The following is a 19043-nucleotide window of genomic DNA, read 5'->3' as shown; positions in this document are numbered from 1 at the left end:
GCATTTTCGTCCCATAGACTATCAAGAATTCAAACAACTGAAAGATTTTCTTTCTCATTTAGCTATGCCTCAATAGCATTGAGAAGGTCTTCAAATCATATATATGAACAACAGATAACAATGATAAAATAAATTAAAAGCGTAATAAAACATTGATGAATATTGAACATTAATGAATATTGTTCAGGTGCAAGCAAGTAATGAAGAAAAAACTTGGCGTCGAGTTTTTTCCTTATTACTTGCTGGGCAACTTTCTAAGTAGTTAGAGACCTTTACACCTTGTCTTATATAAGATTTACACTTTGTCTTATATAAGATTCATTGGTTTTTCAAGATACTAAAAATTTAAAGACCAGAAATATTTCTGGAATTTTCAATAATAAAATTTCATTAAAAACACAATTGTTATTGAAAGTATTGCTTTTATAAAATCAAATTTAACATAAAATTAACAAACAAATTTAACATAAAAAAATACAAATACTTTTTAAATGATAAAAAATTATTCTATATTTATATAAATTTACTAAACTTTATATAATTTCTAAGATTATTTTCTTAATGGTATAAAATTTAAAAAAAATAAATTTAAATTTTCTTTTTATAAACAATAAAACTTTTAAATTGTCTTCCAATATTTTGTATCTTTTCACAATAAATTAAAAATGTATATATAGTTTATGTAAAGAATAAAAATGGAGAAGATATGAAGCATAATAAGAAAATAACGATGAATAAAATAATTTTCCTTGTTTCAAGATACAAAAATTTAATATAAATAATTATCAAGAAATTAGGAGAAAGTCATTTGTATATTTCAAAAGTTTTAATTAAAAAAATGCAAATCTTATTTCAACATTTGACAAAAAAATCTATTAAAAAAGTCTGCTTAAGATTTTTTCTCTTAGGTTTCTTAAGTTGTGGTTAAATACAGTAATCGGCAATCCCATGTGAAAACATCCAATATTTTAAAATTAAATGAAAAACTTTTTCTACAGATATAATTTTTCAATACTTTATTTATGATGGAGTTTAGATCGTTATTAAATATATTTACACTTAATTATGTTATTCTTGATAATGATCTAAATTCCCTTGAAATATTATTTTGAAAGCTAATAATAGAGTTTTATCCATAGCAGTTTTTTATTTAATTTAAAAAAAACTTTATAAGATGTCATTTAAAGTTTAATAACTAATGTTTTTTTGGGATAAAAACAACCATTATAACAAAACAAACAAACATAAAATTAAAATATCAAAAGTGGCGCTAATATAGAATAAAACTTAAAGGGTACTATTTTTTAACTAACATATATATATTTTAAATGTGGTAATTATTTTTGTTATTGTTTGCTATAGAAAAGACTAAATAAATATTCTTGCAATTGCAAGACATTAAAATTTTTATTAAATTATTAAATTTCCTTTATGATTAATTTTTTTACGCGCCATGTAAAATCTTTTTTTTTCTTTTGCTTAACAATTTTTGATGGAAAAAGTTAATAAAAATAAAAAAATTGTTTGTAAATAGCGTTAAAATTTTGTAAAATTATAAAAAGTTTTTATAAATAAATAATTTTGTAAACTTTCTCAACACTTGTAATTAGCGCTAATATCCAATGTAATAGTCATTCAAAATTTTTTACATAACTATCATTCAAACTTCATAAGTGGTTTTTATAAAGTTAATTACTTCTTTTATCTTACCGCTTAAAATAATATCTTTAGACTTGTTTAAATATTAAAAATTGATAAAAAGTGGTTTAACTGAAATAAAATGGCTTATGCTGAATGCATTTTAAATTTAATGCTCAACACGTATGTAAATGGCGCGCCACTTTATGCTTTAAAACAAGGCCTGGATAGGTATAGATAGAAAAAATGTATAGATAGGAAAGATCTATAGTAGTGATTAAAAACGATAATTCTGAAACAATAGTCTGAGGTCTTGTGTCTTTATGGTCATAAAATGAAATATTGGTAAGAAAGATGGTGGGATATTTTTTCATAAAATGCAATTCCATTTTGTCACAAGGAAAAGTGTTCAAATATATATATCTATAATACCTAAATTTTTTAACAAAAAAAAATTTAAAGATTCCTGTTCTTATAATACCATTGTTTTGGATGAGAGATTGTTGTTGAAAAAAAACATAAAAAACATATTTTGATTTGTTAAACATAAGTTAGTTAAGCATGAATGACCTAGGCAAAATCCATGTTGTTGCAGACTTAGTAAATTGTTATTAATTAGGTGTGCGATAATATGTTTTTGTATAACTTTTTTCAAAATTTTTTATTTAAGTACAATTTCAGGTGAATTATCTTTATTTATTATACTTGATATACGGGTCCAAACTATTGTGTAGTTTGGACCATATTATCTTTAACATGTAATCCAGTGCAACCTGTTCCATGTCCTGCTGCCTTTTAGTATTTGCTTTCTAAGCAAAAGCTAGAAGAAGTGTACTTTTTGTTATCAATACTATAATATCTGTCTTGTCTACTGTGGTATCTATTTTTATCTGAAATAGTTAGAAATGTCTTAGTCACAGTGTTAGCTCACCCATAAATAACCAAAAAATGCTGAACATAAAAAACCATCACTAACACCTAACTGCTTCAATATATCTCCCACAAATATTTGTGGTCTTTAAAATAACTTTCCACCAGTTTATTCCATACTCTTGCAAAATTAATCAGACTTGCTTGCTTGTGAGACTAATTCGAATAAGGTTTTTTCTATATGTTTAAGTATTGATGGCTACTATCCTTTGAGTAGCAATGACTCCAATAGTCACATGCTTGGCTTGGACGTATACTTACGCATCAATTTACCTTTTTGTCAAAAATAAAAGTTTGAACTCTCTGATCATTCTTTTATATGTTTCTGGTTAGCCCCAGTTCACTCAATCACCTTACTACGTTCTTTTTCATTTTCCTTCTTCTTTAGATGTAATTTTAGATCAAATCGACGCAGCTCTTTCTCTTTATCTGTTTATTTATATACAAATTTAGTCATAAAGAATTATTACTAAGATAAAAATTTAAACATTGATAATTATGAAAACTTCAATTGACGATGCACACCAATAGCATTAACAGGGACACTATCCATGCGCAACATGACACTGTTATTAATCTGATTTTTACAGCTGTTGACGGAATCAGCCTCTCTAGGAGCTAACACAGAGTTCGGGAAACCTTACTACCAGCTGGCCTCAGAACCATTAAACTGAGTTTTAAAGCTGTACTCTCATTAGGAGATAACAGAAAGAGTTGCATAGCCACTATCAAGGAAGCACAAGCAAAAATCTATGAGAAAAGTCAAGAAGATCCAGCATTCATCATCCTAGGCAGGAAACAATTGAACACAGGTTTACATCTATGCCAGCCTAATAGATGAAGAAGGGGTTCGACGTTGGTCAACAAAATTATTCTACTTACCCCTTTGTCTTTGCCTGGGAGGCCTGCTACATACATAGCTGGATGGTATGACAACATCTATCTAAAATAAGTATTTTTTTTAAGCATCTCTAGCCTTTACTCAACAAAGAGCCCCAAAGGAGGGGAGTTTTAGCTGGATGTAGTTAAGATCTGTCTATGATGAGTACTTTTATAGACACCATCTTTAACCTTTACTTAACCAAGAGCCCTAAGGCAGGGGAATTTCAAGTCTGAGTTTATTTCTCCTAGCCTTTGCCTAGCAAACCCTACACGGCAGCAGGGCATGGAGAACTGGGTTACATGATACCAGTAGCAGGGTGATTGTGATGATCTTGAACCTTACCTAACCTGACCTGCAGTAGTTTAAAGATGTTACTTCCTGTAAGAAGTACTTTATAATATTGATGGGAATATTTTGGCATTAGGAAAAAGAATTAGAAAAAACATTACATCTAAAAGAATACTAGAGATTATATAGAGCATAAGTTGTATAGTTGGAGTCACTAGTTAGTAAATGAGCTCACATTTCATCAGAGATTTAAGCACAACATAAGACACAAACATAAATGTAGTAACTTATGGGTGAGTAAACACCATGCCAGAGATTTAGACAGAACACAAACATACATATATAGTAAATTAAAGGTAAGTTAACACAATAACTATATAAATAAGAACTATATATGAGACAAATATATATAACACCATAGGCATAACAGATATATTGATGATAGGAAGTACACTTCTTTTTTTTTTTTTTTTTTTTTTAAACATCTTCGCTTCCAACAAGGCTGCAAGCAGCCACTAATTAAAGTTGGAAGTTACTGTAAGAGAAAAGATGAAGATTGTAGAGCAAGATGAAGATTGTAGAGCAAGATAACGATTGATGGACGACTTAAAAGATTGCAAATTATATGAATCAGGAAAGCAAGATGAAGGAAGCGAATTCCAAAGAACTGATGTTCGAGGAAAAAAACTAGACGAATAAGCGCTTTTGGAGCACTTAGGAACAGTCACAGAAAAAGGATGACACTTAATTGAATGACGAGTAACACGAGAATGAATTTTAGTAGATGGCACAAGAGACGCTAGCTCTTTAGAGCAGTGCCCATTATAGTATTTGTAGAAAAGAGAAAGAGAAGCAACATTACGACGATGTGATAATGGTTGGAGGTTGGCTGCAAGAGCAGGTCCAACTATGTTTACAATGCGTTTTTGCACCTTGTCTAAAAGAGAAAGGGCATCATTAGAAGATCCGCCCCAGATATGGCAACAGTATTCCATACAAGGCCGGATTTGAGATTTATAGAGATAGAGAATAGAATCCGAAGTAAGAAAGTGACGAGCTCGATAAAGAGATGCAACCTTAGCAGATGCTAATTTTGCAACTGTTTTGATATATGGTTTCCAAGAAAGATTGGAAGTAAGAGTTAATCCTAGAAGATGAAGAGTAGGTGACTCATCGAGTACATCACCGTTCATAAATATAGGAAGATCTAAATTATTGCGATAACGATTGGCTGAAAAAAATTGAGTTTTATCTGAATTAAAGTTCACCAGCCACTGTGAGCCCCATGCTGTAGCAGAAGTGAGATCCTTTTCAAGTTCAAATGCCCCCTCCAAGCAATCAGAGGGTGATGGTTTCTTATCACGACAAGAATAAATGGTAGTATCATCAGCAAACAATGCCACCTTAGATGTGAGAATATCTGGAAGATCGTTAATGTAAATTAAAAAGAGTATAGGGCCAAGGATAGAACCTTGAGGAACCCCTGAAGTTACAGAATAAGAAGAAGAGTGTTGTCCATCGAGGACAACTTTTATGCTACGATTGGAAAGGAAGGATTCAATGATCTTAAAGATGTTGCCGGATACACCATAAGAAGAAAGCTTATGGAGAAGACCAGCATGCCAAACTTTATCAAAAGCTTTTGAAATGTCAAGAGCGATGGCCTTAACCTCTCCACCTTCATCTAATGCACGATAAAACCTGTCAGTTATTACTGTTAGCAAATCAGCTGTAGAACGAGAAGATCGAAATCCATATTGATGGTCAGAAAATAAGTTATTAGATTCAAGATGAGAAATTAAGTGTTTGTTAATTAAAGATTCAAAAACCTTGCTTATGATAGGAAGAAGACTTATGGGACGGTAGTTAGACGAATCAGATCGCTCCCCAGAATTTTTGAAGATAGGGATAACAGATGCGGCTTTCCAGCAGGCTGGAAAACAAGATTTCAACAACTGCTTATCAACTCTGATAAGCAGTTGTTGAATAGTTTTGAGAGTATAGACGACAGCTCCGGAGAACACTTCTGCAAAACAATAACAGGTATGTTGTCCGGGCCACAAGCTGTAGAAGAATCTAAGCAGGAAATCACTTTAGATACAGATGCTGGAGTGATATGAATGTCAAGCAAAGGATCAACCTGTTTGTTGGCAATATCAGGTAGAACGCAATTAGTGGAATCAAGAGATGATATTGATGAAAAGTTTTTGGCAAACAATTCAGCTTTGTCTTTAGGTGAGGTGACAAAGTCTGAACCATACAAGAGAGGTGGAATTATAGATTTGCCCTTATTATTGATATTATTAAAGATTCTCCAGAAGTCACGAGAGCCTAATTTTTGAGATGAGATACGAGATTTCATGACCTGAGAATAGCGGGTTTTGGCGTTAGACAAAACCTTTTTACAGTTGTTTCGAGCAGTAATAAACAGACGTCTGTTTTCTGGAGAATAGTTTTGCTGATAAATATGGAAGTAACGGTTTCGATTGGCAATCGCAGCAGCACAGTGCGAGGAAAACCATGGAGGAGAGTGAGACTTGACCTGGAATCGTCAAGAGGGAATAAAAGATTCCATGCCAGCCTGAATCCACGAAGTTATGTAAGAAGCACATTTGTCGACAGGAAGTTGAAAGATTTCTACCCAAGGGCCATCACGAAGAAAGTCACGGAAAGAATCCCAGTCAGCTTTATTGTAGTTGAAAGAGGTTCGGTAATAGGGGGATTCAGGTGATGAAGGAGAATGAGATATTAGTTTTAGAGAGATCAAACTGTGATCAGAAGAACCTAAGGGTGAATGCGGAGAAACTGAGCACTGACTAGGATCAGAAACAAGACATAAGTCGAGTAGAGAAGGTAAATGATTAGGGTTGTCAGGAAAGCGAGTTGGAAAGTTGACTATTTGAGTTAGGGATTGAGAAAGGCAAAAGTTGTGGGCTTTAATGCCTGCAGAGTCAATGATACTAGAGCCAAGCCATTCAGAGTGGTGAGCATTAAAGTCACCGACAACAACTATATTAGCTGATGGATAAAGAGAGAGGGCTTGGTCAATATGATCAGAAATAACATCAAAAAGAGTGCAGTCTTGAGATGAAGGAGAGCGATATAGAACAAAGAGAAAGGCAATAGAGTGAAGTGGTGCTAAACGAAAGCACATGAAAGAATAGTCTGTGGATTCAAACCTAGTTTCACGACAAACAGGTGAATTCTTACGAATGTAAATGCCCAGGCCAAGCATGTGACTATTGGAGTCTTTACGAATCAGAGGAAGATAACCATCAACACTAAGATCACAAGATGAGACAGCCGAACTCAAATTAGTCTCACAAAGAGCAAGTAGGTCTGGTGAACTTTGCAAGAGATAAGACTCAACAGAAGAAAAGTTACTTCGAAGACCACGAATATTACTAAATGATAGATCTAGAGAACTTGGTGATGATGCTGGCTTTTTGTGTTTTATAGTTTTTGGTACTTTATTTATCTTTAAATTTGATGAAGAACTTGACTTAAAGCATAAATAGTAATCAGAACACTGTCTAATAGCCCAAGCAATTGCCTCATTACTACTAATAAACCCTAAGCCGTAACAAAGGGCTCCAAATGTGGCCTCCGCAATGCACACCAAAAGTACAAACAGGGACACCATCCATGCGCAACATGGCACTGTTAATACTTTGATATTTTTCAGCTGTTGATGGAATCAGCCTCTCTGAGAGCTACCACTGAGTTCGGGAAACCTGACTACCAGCCGGCCTCAGAACCATAAAACTGAGTTTTAGAGCTGTACCCTCATTAGGAGATAATAGAATGAGTTGCCTAGTTATAAAAACAGTGACACAAGCAAACCCATGCATTGAGTCAAGAAGATCCAGCATTCAACATCCTAAACTGGAAACAATGTATTAAAAATACATCTGCGCCAGCCTAATAGATGAAGAAGGGGTGCGAGGCTGGTCAACAGATAGAATCTGTTTACCCCTTAAGTCTTTGCCTAGGAGGCCTTCTACAAGACAGTAGCCGGGTGCATTTAACATCAGCCCAAGATGAGTATTTTTATCGAGACACCATCTCTAGCCTTTACTCAACCAAGAGCCCCAAGGCAGGGGGTGTTTTAAATCGGAGTTGGCATCTCCTAGCCTTTGCCTAAAAAGGCATATCCTACAAGGCAGCAGGACATGGAGCAAAGTACACTTCTTCACTCGAGAGTAAAGAAATATATCAAATCAAACTATAATAAAACTAGTAAAAATACAAAAAAACAAAACAAAAAAAGTAACAACAACAAAGCAAAATGCATACAACTGACTTCGAGTGAGAAAAAAAAGTGCAGTATAACTCTAAAAAACTATTATCTTAACTATACAAGTATCTCATTTAAGGTTTAATTACTAAACTGTAAATTATTAAATCCTGTTTTTAGCCTGTTTTTCTGCTTCTTTGCATTTCACTGTCAAATCAATACATTATCTTTGCAAAAGATATTGTATTGCCTTGACAGTGCAACAAAATATCTTTTGACTGGAGGCAGATTGTATATGGCTAGATTCACATGGTAATGAATTATTTTTATTTTTCAATGTTTTACTCAACAGCAAATAGTCACTTTACTCAACAGCAAATAGTCATTTTTAAACACCTATGTACTTTTTTTTACTCAGCAACTTAAAAATTAGCTGTTTAAGGTTAATATTTATATAAATTATATTTATCTAATAAAAAATTATCAATTATGCCTCAAAAATGTTATGTGCCATGCCTCCTCCCAAACCCAGAACAACAAAATTGTTATCATCCAGTATAAGAAACGCAATATGCAGTACTCCCATTCTACTATTAGTAAGACATCACCATGGTTTTTGATGAGATCATACATTACTTAAAAAATAAAGATCTACCATAAAAAAAACTTGAACATATGTCTCAAAAAAAAAGTTGTTGAATTTACTTATTCTCGTTATATAATTACTCCAGCATTTGAATATTTTGCTATTTAAAGGTCTATGTGCAGCCACATTTCTAATGACTATAAATTACCAAGTATTAGAACTTTGAGGAGAATCACTTTAAAAGAACTTTTGAAAAATGTTATGAGTATTGAAAATACATAATGCAAATTTATATTGCTGGTTGTATATTATATCTATATAAAATCCAGATTATACTATACTAAATCCACATTAATTTATCATGGAGGTGTATTGTTTGGAAATTCTGCTGATCAACCCTGTATTCTATAATGGTAAATTGTTTACTTGGTGGACCAGAGTTTCTAGTAAAAATGATTCCAATTTAGTCACTTAGATTTAGATTTTCTTTTTAAACAATGCAAATAATTGATACAATTAACAACCAACCCAATGCTAAACTGTTGTCAATTATTATATATGCAAAACTAAAAAATTATTGCAGATGGAAATAATGTAAATCAAAAGTTTTAAAATGAAATTTTAAATTGAAGAAAAACATTGGTGATAATGAAAAACACATTTTTGTTGTTTGATTTTTTTCACATCATGAAACATGTTCATAATAATTAGTTAACTGAAGAAAATGGTGAATTAGTTTTTGAGTTTGATGGTGATAAACATGTAGCAAAATAGAGTAATTTAATAAATCTTTATGAGTTAGAATCTGGTAAGCTTTTAAAACATCTCACCAAAACTAATCGAGAAAAGCAGAAAGTTAGCACTTGTATACAAGTTCTCTATGATGAAAGCATTGTTACATTTAAAAATCATCCATCCATTAAAAAATATGAAGTTATTGGTACCATCAATTTGTAAATTTTTTTGTAAAGTTTTTGGAAAACTTGTAATGTGAAAAGTGTTAAAGCACTAGTAATAAAGATGAGTGGCAGAAACAGTTAAAAGAATAAAAAATTTAAGCCCAATAGATATATATATATATATATATATATATATATATATATATATATATATATATATACACACACACACACACACATATATATATACATATGCATATATATATATATATATACATATATATATATCTATATCTATATCTATATCTATCTATCTATATATATATATATATATATATATATATATATATATATATATATATATATATATATATATATATATATATATATATATATATATATATATGTATGCATATATATATGTATGTATATATATATATATATATATCAACCCTCGGAATTAGGAAAATTGAGGTCAGCAATAACTTGCTGACCTCAATCTTTTATAGGTCGGCATCAGTTCGGCAAAAAAAATTTGATATAAAGGTCTTACCAAAAAACATTGAAATGAGGTTGGCAATTTTAATATATAATAAGTGTTTGACCTCAAACACTTTTAGGTTGGCATTGCCGAATGTCGACCCTAATTCCGAAGGTTGATGCATATATATATATATATATATATATATATATATATATATATATATATATATATATATATATGTATGCATTATTATTATTTTTATTTTATCAATGTTTTACTCATTTACTTTTTTACTCATTACTTACTTCATTACCATGTGAATCTAGCCATATACAATCAGCCTATATTTCAAATTTCATGCAATAATCTTGTATTTTTAAAAAACTATGATCATATAAAGTTTTAACCCCCCTTAAATTTGAGGGAGCTGTAAACATTGCAGGGTCATAAAAACTGAACACTAAGAGATTATTGCATGAAATTTGAAATTTGTTGATGAATATGAATTCAGATAAAAATAGTAAAGAAAATATTTTATTAACTCTGGCTGGGTGGGCCCAAAAATTAGGATTTTTTTGTTCCCAAGCTCACCCCAATTCTTTGCAAAATATTCTTTTTTGATATAAGCATAAACATACAAAAGTTTGGAATTTGCACAATGCCTGTAAGTGTCAAAAGTCAAACATCTAAAAATCCAGTACTACTAGGGACGAGGCATATATATATATATATATATATATATATATATATATATATATATATATATATATATATATATATATATATATATATATATATATATATATATATTTTAAAAAATGAATAATTTGTAATTAAATTAATGGTTTTAACTTTCTGACAACAGGGAAATGTTGAGCGAAAGTCAAAAGTAATTGAAAGTGGCGTAAATCATGCTCGGAGTGTTGCTACATCGACTATCTTATAGCCTGACTTGCAGCGGAGTGCTGCTACATTGACTGACATATAGCCTGACTCACAATGGAGTGCTGCTACATCGACTGACAAATAGCCTGACTCGCAGTAGAGTGCTGCTAAATCGACTGAGGGTTTGGCTGGGGCAGGCAGTCTATCAATTAAATTAAAAAAAAAATTCCGGCATTGCATTTAAATTTTTTTTTTTTGTGTCACCAAAATACGGAAAAACTTTCTGACAACCAGTTAGGAGTTATAAATATAAATATATATATATATATATATATATATATATATATATATATATATATATATATATATATATATATATATGTATATACATATATATATATATATATATATATATATATATATATATATATATATATATATATATATATATATATATATATATATATATATATATATATATATATATATATATATATATATGTATTAGGGTGGTCCAGATTTGTGTAGTAAAAATTCAAAATATGTCTACATTCTCTCCACAAGCCTAATTTTGTTCGACTATGCTTAGAGAATAACCATACAAAAAATTGGACCAATCTGAACAGTTTTAGAGGTCGCTATGATTTCATCATTTTTTTGATAATACTCAATTTTTAAGAATTTATACAAATTTTTGTGTAATTTTTGCATAATTGAACATCTATCTCAACACTGGTAAATAAATTAATGCTTGCTGAAAAGCAGATGCTATATGAATTCACTTATATATCTATATTTTTTAGTTTGGTGCCCAACTTGTAATAGGCACATGTCTGCAGTATTTTAATAAACAATTAATAATGATTATTATTTTTATTTCCGGTAACAAATAATTTTATTTTTATATACCTAATATTCTTATATCAACAGATTCATCACCACTTATGGCAGGTACTACAAGAAGCTCTGCAGAGGTATGGCTCATTGGGAAGGCATCTAAGCAGCTCTTATCATCAAGATTGGCAACAAATGGAGATGTCCTCCGTTGTCTCCTCTTTCATCATCTGGAAGAGCATCTCACAATAAAGGAGAGCATTCATCATACAATTCAAGAACTGATTGTTGGCTGGAATAAGGCAAGAATCCTAACACAAAGAAATTGATTCTGGTGAAAAAATATTTCAGCTTCTAAAAAAGAATCGAGCTACAGACCAAGAAAGCTGTAGAATTAAAGAACAGATATTCAAGGACACACTTTATGAGTTTTTTGACTTTGCAACTAAAACCGCAATGGAGACAATAACCATTGCTGAAGACAGGCAATTTCTTGCAATGCAACGAGAAGATGTTACCAGCTGCAGCATGGCCAGAGTTTGATATGAACCTACTGGCAAAGGAAGCCAGAGAGAGAGAGAGCTCGAGATCAAGGATTTGATGCAAAGTTATCAAAACAGCAACACTCTAGTGGTCCTGTCTCAGCCAACATCAGCAGCTCAGAAGACAGTCAAGGCAGTGATGATGACCCGAGTTTTGAGATTCTGTCTTCTGCATTGCAATCTATTTCTTCTAAACCAAAGCCAAAGCGTCTGAAAAGTATTGTGTCAAGCCCAGAAGTTGCTGGAGCTTAGGACAGAGTTAACCTTCCAGATCGCAAAGCTATGTTTGTTATTGCTTCAGTGGTTAAAGCAATACGACATCCTCTTGCAAACTTAAGTCTGTCTTGAAGTACAATCAGAAGATCTCGAATGTCTACTCGTAAACACATTACTCAGAATGACAAAAAAAATTTCCATTGTTTCTACACTGGGATGGGAAACTGCTTCCTGGTATTACTTGTTCAAAAGAAACTGTGGACCGTGTTGCAGTGATTGTAACTGGAAATGGTTTGGAGAAATTGCTAGCGGTTCCAAAAATTGGAAGAGGAACAGGAGTGGAACAAGCAGCAGCTTGCATAAAATTTTGGATGATTGGAAAAATTTGACACAACATCATCCAACACAGGCATTCACAAAGGAGCATGTGTTCTAATCGAGGAAGCAGTTGGTCGTGAGCTTGTAAGTATTGGTTGCCACCACCATGTTCTGGAGGTTGTTCTGAGCAATGTCATTACAGCTCTCTTTGGTGGAACAGGGGGACCTGAGGTTGGCTTGTTCAAACAGTTTCAAAAGAAGTGGCCATATTCAGCAAGGGAGATTCTCTCCAGCTAAAGATGAGCTCTTTATTGGAGATATTGAAGTCTTTCAAAAGGAAATGGTAGCGTTTTAAACCAAAGCCATCGACAAAAGACCATCTATGCTCTGAAAATGGTACTATTTCAAGATTAGCTTATTCTGACTGTTCAAGAGAAAAAAGATCTAGTAGAGCTTGCATTGTTTGTGGCATTAATTTATGGACATTTTTGGCACAAAGCTCCTCTGCCTGCAAATGCTCTGTTTAATGATGCTCAAATGCTGAAACAGTTCCAAAAGTATCCAAACCGCAAAATTGCCGCTGCAGCTTTTACTGCATTTTTTCGACACCTTTGGTTCTTCACACAACATCTTATAGTTCTGGCATTTTTTGATAGTCGGGTTGATCTGGATGTGAAGAGGGCCATGGTTGTTAACCTCCAACTGCCCAAAACAACTCTAGCACTAAAGAGAGTAGATTCCAAAAATACCGACTTCAACAGACTAGAGACATTTGTGACTATGAGAACCAATAGTTTATTCGAGTTGTTGAGCAGTACAGGTAGAGAAGAGGCCAAAAACTTCATTTCAAAAGATCCTAAATATTGGGAAGACAATGAATCATATCAGAAGTTGGCAGAGAGATTCCAAAAAATGAAAGTTGTTAATGACAGCGTGGAATGTGGAATTGCATTAATTCGACAGTACAACGAATCCATTACAAAGGATAAAGAACAAAACCAGTTCCTACTTTGTTTTGTTAAAGGTCACCACCAGCTATACCCTACTTCATCCAAGGCAGCCATGTTGGCGAAAGATGACAAAATTGTTGATTAATAAACATAGATTTTTCAACAAATTCACAATATTCTTGCTTGATATTACATTTTTGTTTAAAAATTACAAAACATTGAAACACTTTAATGAAAATTGATCAGATGATCTATAATCATTAGATACTTTGCAAGCATTCATATTTATCTAATTTAAATTTTTAGCTTCTTTAATTTTTAAATTTGATATTAAATAATAGTGTAAACTTAAATTTTTTGATTTTTTATCATAGTGTTAAAAAAGTCAAAATTTATAGCAACCCCTAAATATTATCAGATTTGCTTCAAATTTGGCTACAATATTGCAAATATTAATAGGAACAAAGGCAGCCTTGTGAAAAAATGAATTTCAATAATTTATAATTTTGGACCACCCTAATATATATATATATATATATATATATATATATATATATATATATATATATATATATATATATATATATATATATATATATATATATATATATATAAGCCTTGGGAAGAATAAAGAGCTTTGCTTTTGTGCCTACACTCCCCTAAACTGGTTTACACTTTTTTTAAACCAAGGAATATAAACTTCAGCAGGCAAAATATATATTTTTATATTTGATAAACATAAAACTTTTTTATATATTTAATTTATATATATATATATATATATATATATATATATATATATATATATATATATATATATATATATATATATATATATATATAAATATTCTGATAAATATAAAAAAAAAAAAAATTTGTATTAGGGTGATTACCCTACAGAAAAAAGGATTTTCTTTGCAAAACAAAAAGTGGGATAGGAAAATGATTTGCTATGACAAAAAATTATGTTATAATAATATTGAGATTGAGTTGCCTAAAAAATTTGTCAATATATAGAAATATAATGCTTTGCAAAGAATGTGATTTTGAAGTGCAAATTGTGAAAGAATCCAAATTTATCAATTACAAAAAAACTTTTTTAGTTGTTTTCGTAATTGAGAAACTTTTCAAATACAAATTTTGAACAAAACTATATGAAGCATCAAAAAACTTTTAGAAATTGTAATAGAGTTGGATAGAGACAAGCTTAGATTAGCTGAAATTTATGTTAATGCAAAATTAGCATTTGCTCACAATGTTTCTTGAAGGGTGCAAGCAAAACTATAATAATAAGGTATAGCTGTAACAACTGATGTTAACAGTTACAAAGTGCAATAACAGTAGATATTGCACTGTAACTGCTCAGTTAATTTTTTTTATGTTTTAACAAATAGTTTCTGCAAAATTCAGATTTGTCTAGTTTTTTGAAATTATTTATTGAAGCAGCTTCTACTATTTCAGATGGCAAGTTATTCCATGCATTTACAACTCGATTTTGGAAAAAGTGATACCTGAAGGTATTTCTGCAAAAAAAAGTTTTTCATTTTGAATTTGTGTTATTGTAAATACGGAACTTCATTTGATGTATTTTGATTATTGTTTGTAAATTTATTTTATCATGGTCATGTTGAATTTTAAAATGTTGAATAAGATCTCTACATTTTTCTAGTGTCGTTAACTGCATAATATTTAACCTAGCTTCATAAGGTAATTTTTTAATTGTAGGTGCTAGTTTGGTTGCTCTTTTTTGGATCATCTCAATTTTGTCTATCTTTTGTTGTAGGAATGGAGAACATCCCTGGACCGCAAACTCAAAATGTGGACATATGAATGTTGTATGGAGCTTTTTTATTATGTTTACATCTCAATATTTAAATGTTCTTTTTATAATACCTAACATTCTGTTTGCTAGTTACTGAATCAACTTGTGAGTGCCATTTTTGATCTTATTGAACCATTATACCTAAATCATGTTCAGCTTCTGTGTTACATAGTGTAATTGTAATTGCAATCAATATCAGTCATTATAAATGTAGCATTTGGATTTTTTATAATTAAATTTTGTGAGCCAGAGAGATGACCATGCAATTATATTGCTTATATCATTTTGAAGGCTTATTGAAACATTATATTGCTATTATATCATTTTGAAAGCTTATTAAAACATTCAGATTTTTTATATTGTTTATTATTTTACTATCACCCGCGTAAAGTTTGATTGGGTTTTTGACTTGATCTGGTAAATCCTTAATGAAAATCAAAAACATCAGCGGTCCTAAAACTGATCCCTTAGTACACCACTGATAACTGGTAGCCAATCTGAGACAGTGTTGCCGAGAATCTCCCTCTGTTTTCTGTTAATTAAAAAGCTTTCTATTCATCTTAGATAATTTCTCATGATACCATAAACACGATACTATAAATTTGACTTTCTAAAAGCTTCTTATGAATGTGTAAACTGAAGAACTAAAAGCTTAATTGGAACAAGCTTGCATTCAGTAACAATCTTTACATCTTGCCATTAGCAGCAAATGACTATGCAAAATATTAATTCAAAAAGATAATTTTTTCTAGAAATGACTACAACCACCAAGTAAAATATTTGATATTTTATCTTAGTGTTAAATTCAAAAAGCATAAATAATTTAAATCTTATAAACCAGGAGCTTGTCACAAAGCCGGATTTATATTTGATGCCTTCTATATTTTTTCACTAGAAATGATATTCACTATTATAATCTTTTTACTTGAAGAAAATAAGAAATAATAAAAATATTTGCCTTTGTTATTACTGTTCGCTATGCTCCTTAAAAAAAATATATATATATATATAGTTTTTATCTTAGCAAGGTTTTAGAGCCAGTGCTGATAACTCACTTATAATTGTTTATCTAAGAATTGTTAATAAAGTCAAAGATTGGGTTCTCATTCTAACTTTATGTAAACTGAATTATGTGGATATTTTAAAATTTTTGTTAAAGGACTTATGCAACTAATGATTGCGCTGAAAGAAACATCTACTTAATCAAAGACTTTTTTTTAAAAGGAAGAACAGCTTCAAGATATATTACTAATAGCAAAAGAGGAGATAAAGTAACAAAGAAAATTACTTAAAAAGGACTTATGAATATTTAAAGTATAGCTTGTTATATGATATTTTATGCTAATATTAGTGAATAAAGGAAACGTAACGCAATTAATTTGAATTCAAAAAGAGATTTGGAATTTTAAAGCAAATACTTAAAATAATCTGAGACCAATAATATATATAATCTACTTTAGAACAAACAAAAAATTTTAGGTATACTAAAAGAGTTCATAAAAACGTTTTTTTTTGCATCATTCTGGAACACTCTAATGATATTAGGGTTTATAATACTATAGCAACTTAGAGCAATAGTATAAGCAATAACTTATTCATAATTATAAGAACATTTTTACTAATCGTCATATACTTTATACGTTATATACATGTAAATAACATGTATATGAATTTACTAGTAATATATGCTAGATTGATAATAGTAATATATGCTAGATAATACATTGCCTAGTAAAACATGCTAGATTTACTTTATTTACTATATGGTTGACACATGAAATTTTTTGAACTTTTCGATGAAGAATATTTACAAATAGTAATACTTTTAGTTTTTTTTATATTAATTATATATAATTTTAACTTATTATTATATAATAAGTTAACATAATAAGTTAACATAACGAACATTACTAAACCTTTAGGAAACTGTAATTCTGTGGCATCTTCTTCTTCTGGTAAAAGAACCTGTTCTTTTTCAGGGTTTGTAGCCATTTCATGAATAAGAAATGTGTCTCGGATGGTTATTATTATGTACACACAAAATAAATGCCGATGTCGTATAACCTTTATTTTTGTCGTACAAATTTATTTCTCTCATTAATTTATTTTCCGGGATAAGTAAGCGGTTCCCAAACAATGGGTCGCGGCTCCAACAGGGATCGGTTGATAATTTGCCAGGGGTTACTATTACGCCTTATGAAAATAATTTGTTCACGCTAGTCAGTAGTTCCTTTTTATCATTTTAAATTTAAGCAGTGTTCCTACTGTGACTTCAGTCATTACAGTGAATAATAATATATTTATTCAACGTACCTCTTTCAACTACCTTAGCTGACTGGGACTCATTCCGCAATTATCTTCGTGATGAGCCTTAAGTAGAAACCTTTTGTCTTCTTGCTGAAAAATGTGCTTCAAACATAAGTTCTTGGATTCAGCCTGACATGGAACCCTTTATTCTATCTCGATGACCCCAAGTCAAACCTCACTCTTCTTCATGTTATTCCTCTCATTATGCTGCTGCATATTCCAATCGTAACCATTACTCTCATATCTATCACCAAAACAAACTCCCAGAAAACGGACGTCTATTTACAACAGACTCTTGTGACTTTAGAAGAATCTTTAACAGTATCTATTACAAGGGTAAATCTCTCTTGTATGGCTCAGATTTTGTTACTTTACCTAAAGACAAAGCTAAATTGTTTGCTAAGAATTTTTCATCAATGCCGTCTTTTAATTCAACTAGTTGCGTTCTACCTGATATTGCCAACAAACAGGTTAATCCATTGCTTGACATTCGTATCACTCCAGCTTCTGTATCTTAAATGGTTTCCTGCTTAGACTCTTCTACAGCTTGTGTTTTGAACAACATACATGTTATAGTCTTGCAGAAGTGTTCTCCGGAGCTGTCGTCTATACTTTCGAAACTATTTAACAAGTGCTCATCAGAGTCTTGTTTTTGAGCCTGCTGGAAGTCAGCATCTTTTATTTCCGATTTCAAAAACTCTCGCGTAAGATCTGACTCGTCTAACTAGTCTTCTTCCCATCATAAACAAGGTTTTTGAGTTTTTAATTAACAAACACTTAATCTCCCATCTTGAATCTAATTACTTACTTTCTGACCATTGATATGAATTTTTATCTTCTCTTTTTACTGCTGATTAGTTAACGGTAATAACTGATAAGTTTTATCGTGCATTAGATAGATGCGGAGAGGATAAGGCTATTGCTCTTGACATTTTTAAAGCTCTTGATATAGTTTGGCATGCTGGTCTTCTGCATAAGCTCTCTTTTTACGATGTATCAGGTAACATATTTAAGATTTTTGAATCTTTCCTTACCAACCATAGTTGACCTTGATGGGCAGCACTCTTCTTCATACCCTGTAACTTCAGGGGTTATTCAAGGTTCTATCCATGGCCCTATACTCGTTTTAAACTTGTTTTTAAACTTTTTGATTGTCTCAAGAATTCATTTTGGTGTCGGAGCTCTCCAGCTGTGGAAAAAAACTGTACTAACTGTACATTAAGT

At 31.0% G+C, this 19043-nt stretch overlaps 1 protein-coding gene across 1 annotated transcript in view; it reads right to left on the bottom strand.

Annotated features, from left to right (window-relative positions):
• LOC100214917 (DNA-directed RNA polymerase II subunit RPB4) overlaps positions 1 to 17599 on the bottom strand; it is a 42054-nt gene extending 24455 nt beyond the window's left edge. The window contains exon 1 of the mRNA XM_065800550.1: positions 17429 to 17599. Within this exon, the coding sequence (XP_065656622.1) occupies positions 17429 to 17504 (76 nt within the window). The 5' untranslated portion in view covers positions 17505 to 17599. The remainder of the gene's footprint in view (positions 1 to 17428) is intronic.
• Between the last annotated feature and the right edge of the window lie 1444 nt (positions 17600 to 19043).

The sequence above is a fragment of the Hydra vulgaris genome, chromosome 06 (genome assembly GCF_038396675.1).
Source record: "Hydra vulgaris chromosome 06, alternate assembly HydraT2T_AEP".
Lineage (NCBI taxonomy): Eukaryota > Metazoa > Cnidaria > Hydrozoa > Anthoathecata > Hydridae > Hydra > Hydra vulgaris.
Note: the sequence above shows the minus strand (reverse complement) of the source record. Positions and strands in the feature narration are given on the sequence as shown.